We start from the raw sequence: 14,738 nt of genomic DNA on the forward strand, positions 1-14,738 counted from the left end.
CAATTGTGCAGTACAATAAACTATACTTCTTTAACCATATTTAACAACCAAGACCAGCTGATCTGGTTCTAACAGAATACATTTAAAATTGTTTGAAGTGTCAATAGTTGAACAGCAAGAAGCAAAATGCACCTAGGAGTCCACAAAGTTCTAAAAAAAAGGGGGGGGGGGGAATATTCCATAAAGAGATATTTCTTTAAGATCTATAGCTTGCAGTTGAACTGAACTATAACAGGGAGGGCGCTAGACATCTTTGTGAGAAGGCCTAGGAGTAAGGAGGGTCAAAGGTCACAAGGAAATGAAGACAGTATTAATATTACAATTCAAGTCTTTTGACCAAAATGCTATTCCAATTACACTTGGAACGGCCAACTGCATTATCTTCATGAATAAAAAATAATAAAATAACCAAAAAATAATATTTGCCTTTTGCATGTAGACTATAATTCATGTATTCAATCAAGAGTTTTGCCTAGAAGAAGTAAGAACATTTCTAGACTGACAGCTAGGGCCTCAATAATAATAGCTGTACTGCACATTCATTTCCTGCAAAAAGCTAGAATGAAAACAAACAAAAAACAAAGCATGCACCTCTCTCTGTTCAATCACTCACAACCTGGAAAGCACCATGGCAACCAAACATAACAGAGCAGCTCAGGTATAATAATTTATTGAATTACTGTAACTTATTCTAAGATCTCAAATTTTACAGCATTTCACCTCTCAATAACTGAATCACATAGTCTGATAAATAAAATTGAATCCATTTTCATTTTCTGTACATGTAATTAGTTCAAGTTGTAACACTGAGCTTATATAGGCCTATATTACCCGAGTCTGTGATTGTACAGTACTAATATTGTCTACACAGTTTATCTTTGAACCTTTGAGCCTTGAGAAGTATATAGAGTAGACAAAACAGGCAGAGAAATGAAAGTAAAACTAATTTAATTTCAATACTGCAGAAGGGACTGTAAACATAAAATATACTAGATGATGGTCATACAGTACTGTAGGTTTATGCACACCCAGCTGTTAGAGTTAAACAACTATGCAATAATCATTGTGCTTAAGTATATAGTCAATGTTACCAACCGATGGAAAATAGGATTTTAGGGTACCCTTATGATCCTGCAAGCAAATTATCCATGTTGCATTTACCTTGAAAACTCATACAAACAGTGTATACTAGGAATGCTTACATCTAATGCCACACACTAAATTACTGATACTACGACACGGGGACTAGTTTATCCAGCTTCACTTCGTAAATGCATCAAAATGGTCAAGTTGCTGCTATATAAACCTGTGTAAAGATGTATAGCAGTATTCTATAAAGAAACTATACTGTAAGTATCCAGTGAGAGAAAAAAATGCAGATTCTTCAAAAATATAACACAAAATTTGAACACTAAATTAATTCCCTGTGACACACTTCAATTTTTCTAACTCCGAAAAACACAGTGAGACACTTTGTGGGTAGAAAAATGAAGGAAGGCCATTAGGGCCAATGAGGGTGTACAGTGTTAAAAGATTACCAGGGCATTCTAGACACGGTAGAATGCGGTGCATAGGTTGTGGGGAGACAGGTAAGTGGGGAACGAAGTAAATATGTTGGAATCAGTTGGTAGTTTAAATTTCATTGTTACATGTACTGGCTAAAGATTTTAGCACGATTAAATTTTTCAAAGTTTGCAGCCAGAACGCAAGCAGTTAATAGGTTCCAGAGTCGACGTACTGTACTGCTTCAAAAGGTCAAATATACTTAATTACCGATTATCGTTAAGCAAAGAATTTCTGAAGGCAGGAGAATGGCATCTAAAGGGATTTCAAATTTTATCTCTACATAGGCATTAAAAAGACTGAAATATCAGAATTAAATGCAACAATGCTCTAATAACTGTGAAATTGCTACAAACTGTCTTTGTTCATTGCTGCAAATTGCTTCAAATTGTTGAAATGTACGTCTTTTCATAAATGTTAACATGCAATTTGCAAATTTATGGTAACTTAAAGTTGTACATATGATCATAATTTAAATGTCACTCTTTTGTAAAAGGTCAGGTTTACTTCAACGTAATACTACTGTCCACACTTACATTATGTATGATATAATACAGTAAATTTCTATCGTTGTTTCTTCTCCATTTTAAGGGATGAAGGGGAAGAGATGGTGGGGGAGGGGGGAGGGAGGGTGGAGAGGATTGCTGAATGATTATGACATATACAATTATTCCAAATGCCGGTTTAATATTTGATAGCGACATAATTTGCACATTATCCATAGCAAGCAGGGAACATAAATTTAGTGTTCAAATTTATATCCCAAATGCTGATGTAATATTTGATAGCAACATAATTTGCACAGTGAATTTTCCCATAGCAAACAGAGAACATAAATTTAATGTTCAAATTCATATGACATATCCCAAAATGCTGATGAAATATTTGATAGCAACGTAATTTGCAAAGTGAATTTTCCATAGCAAGCAGAGAACATAAATTTAATGTTCAAATTTATATGACATATCCCAAATGCTGATGTAATATATGGTAGCAACGTAATTTACACAGTGAATTTTCAATAGCAAGCAGAGAACATAAATTTAATGTTCAAATTTATATGACATATCCCAAATGCTATTATAATATTTGATAACAATGTAATTTACACAGTGAATTTTCCATGGCAAGCAGAGCACAAAACTGTAGTGCTCCTATTTTTTGCAGCAGTTTTGAAGTATCTGAATTTTGTCCCTTAATAATTTACAAAAATACAACATTGGTTCCTGTGTTACAAAAATGTTCATAAATCTTTGAACTTCATAGCTTTTGCGATGCCATACCTGAGATGAAACATTCCCTGGCAATTATATTCCTCTAATTCCATGTCAACTTGTTCCTATGTCCTCTCAACATCGCAACATTCATTACAATGATAGAATACAACACAAATTCAAAATTCAAAATAACACAAATGTTGAACTGCACGTAGGAATCATTGCTTTTGTTATATTTATAATCAACAGGTTCCGTACACAAGAAACAAACACTTCGTTCACTGTTACCACAACTTGATAAACCTTCATCATTTCAAATAGACTATCAAATTTCTTTTCAATCTTGATGTTAGATCACGCCCAACTGTATTACTGATAGAATAAAATAACCCCAAACGTTGTGTTCCAAAACATAATGAAGAAATTATTGATTTTGTGATATTTATAGTAATCAACAGGTTCCGTACAACAGAAACAAACGCTATGTTCACAGTTAAACCACACCTTAATAAATTTTCATCATTATTTCCAAACAGACCATAAAATTTGCCTTTACAATCTGATAGAACACGCCCTAGTCTTTTCTCCGTATTTTCAACTTCAATGGCTATAATTTAAACAATCTATTCTTGTAATGTGTCACACACACACACACAAGACTATGACTCATCTTTTTACAGTTCAATTTAAGGGTTTAACTATAAGGCTTAAGTGCAATATTGTAACATTACTTTTATGTCTGAATAGGTTATATTGAGCACAGCATAACAAACCACTTGATGAACTCTTCAGAGTCTGCAGTTTGAGAAAATCAAAATAAGTAGTTGGAAAAATAAAAAACCTTAGGATAAATTTTCTCATGGGTTGGTCTGGCCTTGAATGTAATTATAAGAATGATATTTTCTGCTTTGAATAGGAATAAAATTTTAATTATTCTATAATTGAGAGTGAAGCCTAGAGGTTGTATCATTTGTTGGCTTGTAAATTCTGTGTCAGACTGACAATGCCACTCCTAGAGATGGATGATGTTTTTTATACACTTTACAGTATAATTCAATAGCCAGCCTCAATTTACTGTACAGCACAGAGATCAATATGGTCATATGCACTTGGCTGTTCCTATGTAATAAGATAAATATCGTGCAAGGCGTTGAAGCTCAAAGTGTAATTTAGTGTTTTGCACATAATGTACGTTATCTGTCATCAGTTGAATACCTCCAGCTATTTTAATTTAACTCTCCACAACCCCCCCCCCCCCCCCCTCCAATCTGGTCAGGAACTTTCCTCCAGATTTATTGTTACCCCAAAACCCAAAAGTTGCATAAAGATACACAGACCTATTGAATCTGTAACAAATCTATCACTAACACCTTCACACATTCATGAGTCAATTATTTTGGGATCAAATTAATACCCCCTGTTCCCTTTATCTCCTCTCCCCTCCCCCCTCACCTCCCCCTGGTGTGGACCTGCCACCAAATTGTGATTAATTCAAAGTATCCAAAAGCTGCTTTATACAAAGACCTGTCGAGTTTGCAACAACCGCATCACAAATTTACATTAAAATGAGTCCCTATAGCTACATATCTGAAAATAATTACAGAAGCCATATATGCAACCCCACCCCCCCCACCCCCTTCTGACCTTCCTCTTGTGTCAGGGCCCTGCCATCAGATTGTCATCAACTCCAAAAAAAATCCATTACAGATACACAAACCTGTTGAATAACTAATCCATATCACAACCCATCAAACATGTACATTAATGCAGAAAATGAGTCATATATCTTCAGTGCCAAGACTAACAATTAAAATAATGACCATAATCAAATGCACAAGCCCATGAGCTAACTCTGTACCTTTAACACAGTAGGATAAAAAATTGCAGGGGCTGCATGTCAGGGCTGTCAAAACTTGCCAGAGGGGTGACAAATATTTGTGAGTGACAGAGGAAATCAGTCAAACAGAACAGCTGGAATATATTAGCAGCTTATATGTGTGTATATACCAAAGAGTTGTACACGTATACATGTATATGCAGTCTCCTAATGAATAAATGTGACTCACAGTTTTCAAGTCCAATTTTACTTCCCAGAGGATCTGTTTATTCGCTACATAAACGGACAAAAACTCACGGCTATTCTCGGTCATTGATCTAGGCAAGTAAATTTGTTGATTTGCTGATCTATACAAAATCATATTTAGTCAAATCAAACGTAAATTTATATAGTATTCCATAGAGGGAACGTTAGCTGGTGAAGTTAATTTCCACCTTCCAGAAATTGACAATTTCTATACATGTGTGTTTTCTTGTTGATTTATTTAGGGCCTAACCAACTCCCTGCCACCTACCCTCCCTGCTGGTCTCAACTTAATTATTACAACTTGGATATTACAGGTTCCTACCTCTCCCATCCCCATCCCACCTCTTGCCTACCACTACAGTAATTAATTGCTTGTCAAAGTTAATGAAAGAATGGAAATTCCAAAACTTGGATGTTTACCAGTGACAAGCTTACCTGTCTCATCACAACCAGCACTCTCATACTACCGTGTCTAGACCTTTTAAACCTTTTAACACTATGCACCCTTTATGACCAGAACCCTCCCTTCTTATTCTACCACCCAAAGTGCTTAGACGTTCGTTTTGAGCTCGGATTTTCTATCGTTTTTCAATTTGTTCGAAACTGGACTTTCATGTTTTGGATGTAGGAATTACTTTCTAAAGTTGTTGCGCACAGCCTGATAAGTATCCTTTTCATTTGGGAAAGTAATTGGGACAGCCTTTTTCCCCTTTTGTTTGTCCTATTCGGTACACCATCATAAATAATCAATAAATAAATACGTCATTTATATAGCGCTAAATCACAAAAAGTATCAAAGCACTTCACACATTAAAAAAACGATAAAAAGGATATAAATACAGTGAAAACAAATAATAACCTAATAAAAATAATCCTAAAATACCAATAAGAGGTTAATAAAAACACAATAGGAGGTTATACAAATTTAAAAAAAAAACAACAACAACAATAGGAGGTTATAAAAGTACAATAAGAGGTTGTACACCATGCAGTAATTGCTAGTCAAATCTAGTCTCGTAAGGGGAAACATTTTCATGGATGTAAAAGTAACTCTTGTCCTGTTATTTTACCAAGGTATGCAGAAATCAAGCATGAGGAAGTCACAATGAAAATCCACCTATGGTGCTATGACCCACACTAATTAACCATTAATAGTTACTTGTACATGCATGACAGAACTGATTTCATACAAACGATCTTGTAGAACACATTTGCAGTACAAAAATATAATTTTTATAACTGACAAAAGCTTCTTACAAGTTTCACACAAATGTAAGCCAATTATCACATCAAATAAGGTTTTGTTTATTGACATCTTCCTCACAGCTCTTTTGAAAGCTTTGCAATAGAAAGGGTGTCATATTCATCCACAACCCCCCCCCCCCCACAATACCTTTACACATTTAATTCAAAGAAGCCTTTCCTTCTGAACTGTCAACAGTTCATGAAATATGAATCTATCTTCACAATGGGTTGGCCGGCTGTCTTTTACATTATCATCGAGACATACAAGATGACGACGTCACAACACATGTAGGTAAGGTATACATACTACTGTATATCTTAGCAACGGAGGAGTTTATTGCATGAGCTGTCTGGAAATTACAAGCTCTGTGTAGTCAAGTTTAACACCTGCGCTGCTCTATACCTCTCTTAACTTTAGCTGGCATCCCATAATGAGTTTCTAAGCCAAGTGGGAAATCTGACACTCCTGAGTAAAGGCTGATATGTTTGCATGTAAACTGCGCCATTGTGGTCGACGCATTCAGTGAATACTAGCCATGTAGTTTGTGTTCAGTTTCGAAGTGTCGATCTACATGTAATGCTACCTGTAGGACAGTAGCATGCAATATCGCACACATTTGGATATTTTTACTGTAGTGTTAAGAACTTCCAACTAGGCTTCACTACTGTACAAACACCCACACACAAAAAATTATACATGTATAGTACATACATACACATATATGTAATAATATTACGGTAAAAATGAAAATCTGTCTCAAGTAATTCTTTACTTAATATAATTTATGTACTCTGTTTTGAAAATTTCACACAGATGTGAAAGGTTGACTCTTAGCAGTTCAAGCTACAGTTTTCAAGATGTAGATATTATATTTCCAATAATGAAAAATAAAATGGTAAAAGATTGACTTGAATGCTCCTAGAAATCCTAATTAATGACACCTTATAATCCAGAGTATATAGACGCACAGTAATTGCTGTGAAGCTCAAGCTTAATCCTGGTCTTGTGTTGAAAGAAAAGCTCACAAATGTTCATATTTTGATATATTTAGTGAACTCATGTGATGTGCAGGGTATACATATATATGCATGGTATCTGATGACGAAATGATGTAGCAGTATAAAAGTGTGCTAGCTAGAGGACTCATACAGAGTCCTTACTTATACTCAGACTACCATACTGTAGTTTACCTGTAATTGTGTACTCTCCTTTGGTAAATTTGTACTCTAATATATTTTTGAAATCTAATGTAGACATTTAGGCCAATTATGAGGTACTTTGCACTTTCAGCAGTGACTTTGAATCAAACTCTGAATACAAAGGGAGATTCTACTTAAATACTTGTACTCATAATGTTGTACATATTCATACTACAAGCCTGGTACTCTTCTCATTTTCCAGGATATGTAGTTATCTGTTCTCTTTATGTATACCCACATGGATTTGTACTAATATTTCAGACATTTGAAAATCTATTTTAGATATTAATATTACAAGACTTAGTACTCATATTGTTGCTTGTAGTCTTGTTCTATTACTGGTACTCATACCAAGGGGGATTCTACATGCTGTTGTATTCGCTAGGCAACATTATTCTCGACAGAGAAATATTTCAGCACTTGGTGTTTTAAAGACTTGTTAGACTAGAGTGCAACAGTACAAGAGACAGGTAAGTTAATTTCATAATTCAAGATTCTAACACTTACACCTCTTCATGAGTTCCTTGTTTTTGTGTTTTTTTTTTCAATGTTACAACTAGACTGGTTCCCATGCAAGAAAATCCAAGTTGACCCATTTCTATAAAGTTCTGCATAGTGCAAGCTTAAAGTATGTTGGCGTGGGGCCAACAGTTTCCCTACAAATTGATCATGACAGGATTAAATGATGTTACTACAAGTCAAAACAGACACCTAGGATGGACTCATATATTTAACTTAGGATAATCCCTTGGTGACAAGCAGGATTGAAATAGTGTCATATGCAGGATGTCAAGATCCCCTTGGATTTGTGTGTTATGTGGTAATGATGTAAAGATGTAAAGATCACACAATGAAGCAATGATAATTATGTTACGATCAGAAGTGAAGAAAGATAGGTCAACTTGGTATGGGAAGGGTCAGGCTGACAAGAGGTGGGGATGGGGGCGGGGGTGGGGAGAGCTGAGGTGAGGAAAGAGGACAGCCTTCTATCTGCATGTTCTATAGGACACTACTTGTTGCTTACTACTGTGGTTCTCAATGAACAAAATTCAACTTGCCCAATATCTACTGTGGCGTGCACGGCACAGAACAATTGATGGCGCTATCAGGGGGTACGAAGGAGTGGGAGAGAGGGGGAGGGAGGGTGACAAGAGCTGAGAGAGATGTATTGCTGGGAAGGACAGTCTTCTGTCTGTATTAGCTAATAGGACACTTTCAACATCTTTGACTTGACTTGAACAGATAATTGCAATATTCGTGAATGGACAATCAACAGCATTAGTTATCAATTATATTCTGGTTACATCCATATATACAAACATGTCCTCATAACAATATTGGTGACAGGGGGTGTGCTTGAACCAAGTTAATCTACCTGGGTTGAACAAAGTCCAGCTGACACACTATTAAAAAGCATATTGCAGGCCTAACCGACATAAAAAAGTGAAAGAAACTGGTGGGAAGAGAGAATGACAGCACACAGTTCACAACCCTGATGAGAATTTGAAGGAGTAAGGAAACATTACGTTTGTAGTTACTCTTTCTTCTGTGTAACATTCAGGTTTATGACAAGATTAACACAAAAGGCAGTCTCAAAAGACAGCTTGCAGCAGAATGAACAAAATCTTGCATATCCCCCTTCCCCCTCCCCCAAAAAAGTCACTTCATGCCACCAGATATATCTCATAAGAAGATATATCATAATTGGTACTGCAGGGAGGGTGGGGGAGAGGGGGGGCAGGGAGTTAGTACTTACCAAACTCTCTTCAAATCAAAGTCAGGCTCATCATCATTATCCTGTAAAAGAAACAAAAAGAGAACAAATACAAAAAGGTTACTTGGCATTTTCAAAAATCTCTTCATCTTCTGCTTTATCTTGGTACAACAAAATATTTTAGGTAGTTTTCTTGTAACATTTACATTAATTGCAACTTAGACACTAGACATTAATTAGATTTATTTTAATATTCTTGAATTATCTATGTTTGTCAACCCTCCATATATATGCAAGTTTATTAGCTTTAGTTATGATGTAAAACATCACATAACCCAAACTCTTCAAGCTGAACTGAACACAGCTTATACATTTTACTGTACTGCAATCCTTCTTTTGAAAAGTTTTCATAAGACCAAACCAGGCTTTTATTTAACATGAGGAATATAATTAAATAAAAGAAAAGCAATTCTTGAATGGAGCTAATTAAGTATTAATTAATTTCGTACCTATTTTGTTAAGGAATAAAGTCATAAATTAGCTAAGTTAGCATGCATTTCCTGCAGTCTTTCAAAGTTTCCATTAATATTGAGCCCCATTATGTTTGTCTTCCTTACTTTCCATTCTTGTATGGGAGGGAGACCATTGGTCTAGTAGTATTATTTACAACTGTTTCTCAACTGCGCAATTGTAGCATAGAGTTTGTTGATATTATAAAGTTCTGTTCACGCCATGTTGAATGTTTTAAGCCTTATTCTGTTCCTTTGATTTTGTGGGTATTATATATTATCCTCCAAGGTTGGGAACTGTCTTCCAAAGGTCTTGGTTTAACTTTAGCTTGGCGATAGTTTCTGATATTTAAAATATGGTAGATTTAGCAATTGCTAATCTGCATCTGCTGAAGCAATACACATGTGTACATACCGTCTCCTACATAAAATCACCCTGCACTAAATGAATACATGAGTAGGGGATGAAAGCACACTTGTGCAGACAAATTATGCAAATTCTAACCTTTCCTATGTGTACATAAATGAAGGTAGGTGGTGGGTAGGCATTATAAATAATGAATAAGTTGCATCTCCGGGGGACATATGTGTATTACTGATAATGTTGCATCTCCCTTGGCGGAGAAAATATGAAACTAATTTAATTCTATGACTAGATTGCACAGATAGTTTGTCTGCGGCCTAAATCAATGTTGAAACATTAATACAGTACATTATATACAGAAAGTAATGTGAATACAATGCATCCCTACCTCCCACTCAACCTTGGGATAGTCATGTATTTCACATCACAGTATAATTATTTACCAAGGGGATGTATCTACATGTCTTTTTTCACATAGTCTCACATAATGCTAATAAATCTCTCTTCACAAATCAACAATCTAGTGTAGATCCTATACACTTACGATAATCAAATTTTGAGTGAGTATGTATTCTAAAAAGTTTGCAAATATTTCCTGAAACTTTTATAAATGAAAGACCACATTATACAATTAGCTATTTTAAGGAATTACCAGCACATTTAGCTAAAGCATGTTTATGAGATCTGGTCAGCATATTTGTTTGTTTTAATCTACTATGCCTACAATTGTTCAAAGTCAAGTAGTAATTTATGGATTGGTCAAACTAAGATAAATCTGCTAGATTTTCCATCCCTTACTAAAAGGCAGGGTAAAATCTATTGAAACTGTTGCTTTAAATTGTAAAATGAAACAAAGATGGCTTTTAGGATCCATAACATACATGGCTACCTAATTTACAAATTATGACTAATTTAAATGACAAGTAAAAAATCTTGTAGATTACCATGCAAGTTTGCATTCTAAGTACCTCCATATATTTCCACTTTTCCAGGCACAACTTTGCACTTAAAGTACACTTATTCCACCTTCCAGTTTCTGCAAGCTTAATGGCCACATTGATGATCTAAATACACCGTTCTTTTAAAGTTTTACTGTAAATCCATTCACAAAATTCACAAAACCTCCTCCATTGATGAAACCCAGAAAAGAAGTATACAAAGACCGATTCAACACTGATTTCTGTTCCAAGATATCTCACTGTGAAGAGCTCAGTTTGTGATTTAGAGCTTCCAATTCACAAGAAATTCAGCGTCCGATCCCAAAACAAAACCGTTCACTTTCATGGTTGACAAAATAAGCCAGAATAAGTTTTTTATTTATAAACCGGACAGAGACCTTCTTTAGAGTGCAACCACCCTCACGCCACCCTATTGTCAAATACCTGCTTATTCGTATTTTCGTTTTCTTTTCAGCTACAGTACCAGTCACCAAATTCCTGACCTACTAAATATATTCTGAATATAAAGCCAAAAAGCCAACAGACTGCACTACTAACTGTAAGCCTCAGAAAGTTGCTTTGACTTTCAAGGCATTCGTCAACAAAGGTACCTCAGAATGTAGAATATATATATCTCACATTAAATCACAGCCGGCAGAGTTGCTCTCGAAGAAAGAAGAAAAAATCAAACTGATCATGCACAAGCACTCGCCTGAAAACAATTTTTTTTAAAAACTTCCTTTAAGGATCCGAGCGAATCATGTAAAACTCATAAACATAAGCTGGTTCTCAGACAAACTGATTAAACATCCTTGTCCACAGAAATAATGTAATTTATGGATTTCCTAGCAACCGGCTGAGAAAATCCCCACATGCAGCATTATAAACATGTACACCACAGATGTGTCTGTTATTGAACCACCACAGGGATACCTAGACTATCCTCTTTATGGCTAGCCTCCTGAAGGTCTCGCTCACTCGCTCGCTGGTAACAGACACAGAAGCTACACTCTACCACACTGCCTGAAGGTTACTTTACATGTAAAATAGAAATTTTGCAAAAACTTTGGAGGCCCTATTAAGTTCTCACCTAAGGTGGCAGACCTCAGATATTTCAAGTATTTAAAGTTTGTTTTATCCATTGCATTCATTAAACTTGATCCAGACAAACGAGTCAGTCGTGCATTTAGGCTTTTATTTGTCGGTATTATCAATTATCAACTACTGTAAGTAAATAAAAAAAAAACACCATCAATCAAATTTGATGTTGTTTTGTTTAGTTGCCGTGTGGTACAAAAGCATGCCAAACTCTTAAAGTGGGTGAAAACGAGGCCCGCACCCCCCCCCCCCCCGCAATGCAAATTTGTATCAACTTTCAAGGCCAAACTCTTAAAGAGGGTGTACATGAGCCCCCCCACACACAATTTTTTATCAATTTTCAAGGTCATCAACTGGTATTAACCCCAAATTTCAGGATACATGTGAAAATTTAAAGTACTAAGTGCTTTTCAAAGGATTTTGTTATCCTAGAGTTTCTGATTCATCTTTATATTTCCCAGATAAATCAAACAGTTGTTAAAGTTAAAGGAAATAGGGACTTCTCATATACCTATAATATACCTGTTTTTATGTTTGACAGATGAAATGCAGCAAATCTGAAATTGATCTCCCAGAAGTTTTCAAAATAGATATATTAATGTTTGACAGGGTGAAATGAACATACTGTATAAAGTATAATAAATAAATTTCAAAAAACATCCTTTACACAAATAAATCTCCACAAACTTATTCAACTGACATTCATGATAAATTTTCATTCAACCGCAATATTTACAGTTTTAATATAATTAGTCTAAAGTTTAACTATCAAATTTTTCCATATTTTTCTCACATTTCTTTGCTACTTGTACGGCTGTAGTTAATTACTCCAATCAAAGAATCGTTTAGAGCGATCCATAAATATTGGTTCACTTTAACAAAGTTCACCCTTCCACATATGCAGGTCAAACATTATTTCCATAAACCGCCCTATATAGTACAATTAATCACACCAAAACATAATTGACAGAGCTCAACCCAATGAAAGCAACTCATTCATGCATGCACGAATTAATGCATGCATCACTTACTGTACAGTACAGTGCACTCATTTAAGTGTGCACTGTACTGTATGGAAACCACTACACAGACAGGAGAGGCTTATGTAACTGCCCACTGTTCTTCAGGCAGCTTTATGAAAAACCAAAAACCAAAACCAAAAAATGGAAATAGAAAATACAGATGCATAATTAGATAATCTGCTACTAACTGTCCATTTGAAGGATGAATCTTTGGGAAATTCCTGGTTAAAAAAGTCATCCAACCTTTTTCTAAAGAAGCAATTAGCAATTTTAGATGCAACTACTACTGATGGACTATTCCTTTCAAATTCTGCTTCTCTAAGTCTACAGATGGCCTGTAGCCAGGAGGTTGGGCTGATCAGTACTCAACAATTTAAAGGAGGGGCACAATACTTGTGTCAGGACTGTAACTAATTGTGACGACAATGTAATGACCTCTATGGTACACATGATGGTGACACAGACCGGGGGGGGGGGAGGGCAGTGGTACTCACATATACCCAACTCTCCCCAACTCCCCCAACTCCCCCCACTCCCACAATGCCACCAGCATGGCTACAGGCATGTTCTCTACTATGCTTTTCATCCTCAAACCACATACACCAAGTTCAACCTGTCACTTTCAAATATATATCATATCACATCATATATCACACAGTCCCCAGTTAATTGCTATACCCTACAACAGAAAGTTGTAGAGCACCGACTTTTACATCAGTACATTAGTCAAATGTTGAGATACTCATCTAATGCATTTTATGATTTCTTCCCTCCATACACTCATGCAAATTTTCCTTTGTTTATCGTACATGTGTATTCACTTCTTTATAAACTGCTGCTTTAATGTTTTCCAAACAAACGAAAAACAAATCTGAAATCCATTAACAGACTCATCTGCCTCATAAAATAATGTTTCCTTTCCGGGCTGACTTTCAAATATATACCTGGTCCCCTGTGAAATCTTTATATCTGTGAGGTTACCTGTCACAGACAGTCACACGTCAGAGCCTGTCTTGCTGATAAAAACTGTCATCAAATTCTGGGTAGAGCTATTAATTTCACACAAATTTTTCATTTCTAAAAGATGTTAAAAGGATGACTGAGGATGCATACATATATCTAGGCAAAGAGTAAACCTACAGGCTGTCACTGCAAGTACTGTTTTTATAATCTTTCTCATAGCAACTGCAGCAACAGTATAAAAAGTACCTGACACCAGTGTATGTTTAACACTGCAGCATGTTAAATTCTCTCAAAAGTTGCATTCAAGAGAAATCAACAGTTTTCCCACCTGAAATGGTCAACCAAACTGTAAAACATCCAAAATGACATGAAACTTATAGTAGATTGGAGATAGCCGTCTGACATGAAGTGTATGGTTATTAGCCATTAAGGTTCCCACACATGCACATATGTGGCTTTATGCTCTGTGTTGTAAAAAAAAAACGACACGAAGTGTATGGTTATTAGCCATTAAGTTTCCCACACATGCACGTATGTGGCTTTATGCTTTGTGTTGTAAAATAACGACACAAAGTGTATGGTAATTAGCCATTAAGTTTCTCACTCATGGACATATGTGGCTTTATGCTCCGCGTTGTAAAATAACTGACTGATACATGGATACATGAACCTAGGCCCATCGACCCTTTAAGTTTGCAATTGATCAAACTAACACACCCTCTTTGATTAGTCTTTGTTTTACAGTTAACGACAGTTAATGAGCACATCATAAATATGTCCATTCTCAAACTGTTGTCACTTTAGAAGATACCTTATTTGTAT

General features: G+C 35.6%; 1 protein-coding gene across 4 annotated transcripts in view; it reads right to left on the minus strand.

Moving 5' to 3' along the window:
* Positions 1-14,738, minus strand: part of LOC139980644 (uncharacterized) — an 82,105-nt gene that overhangs the window by 50,847 nt on the left and 16,520 nt on the right. For 2 of the 4 annotated variants that reach the window (XM_071992433.1, XM_071992446.1), the window contains exon 2: positions 9,065-9,105. In XM_071992433.1, the coding sequence (XP_071848534.1) occupies positions 9,065-9,105 (41 nt within the window). Of the gene's footprint in view, positions 1-2,846; positions 3,253-9,064; positions 9,106-10,839; positions 11,844-14,738 lie in introns of those variants that run through there. The other 2 variants (XM_071992434.1, XM_071992435.1) reach the window with 2 other exon arrangements.

This window comes from Apostichopus japonicus, chromosome 15, assembly GCF_037975245.1.
Source record: "Apostichopus japonicus isolate 1M-3 chromosome 15, ASM3797524v1, whole genome shotgun sequence".
NCBI lineage: Eukaryota > Metazoa > Echinodermata > Holothuroidea > Aspidochirotida > Stichopodidae > Apostichopus > Apostichopus japonicus.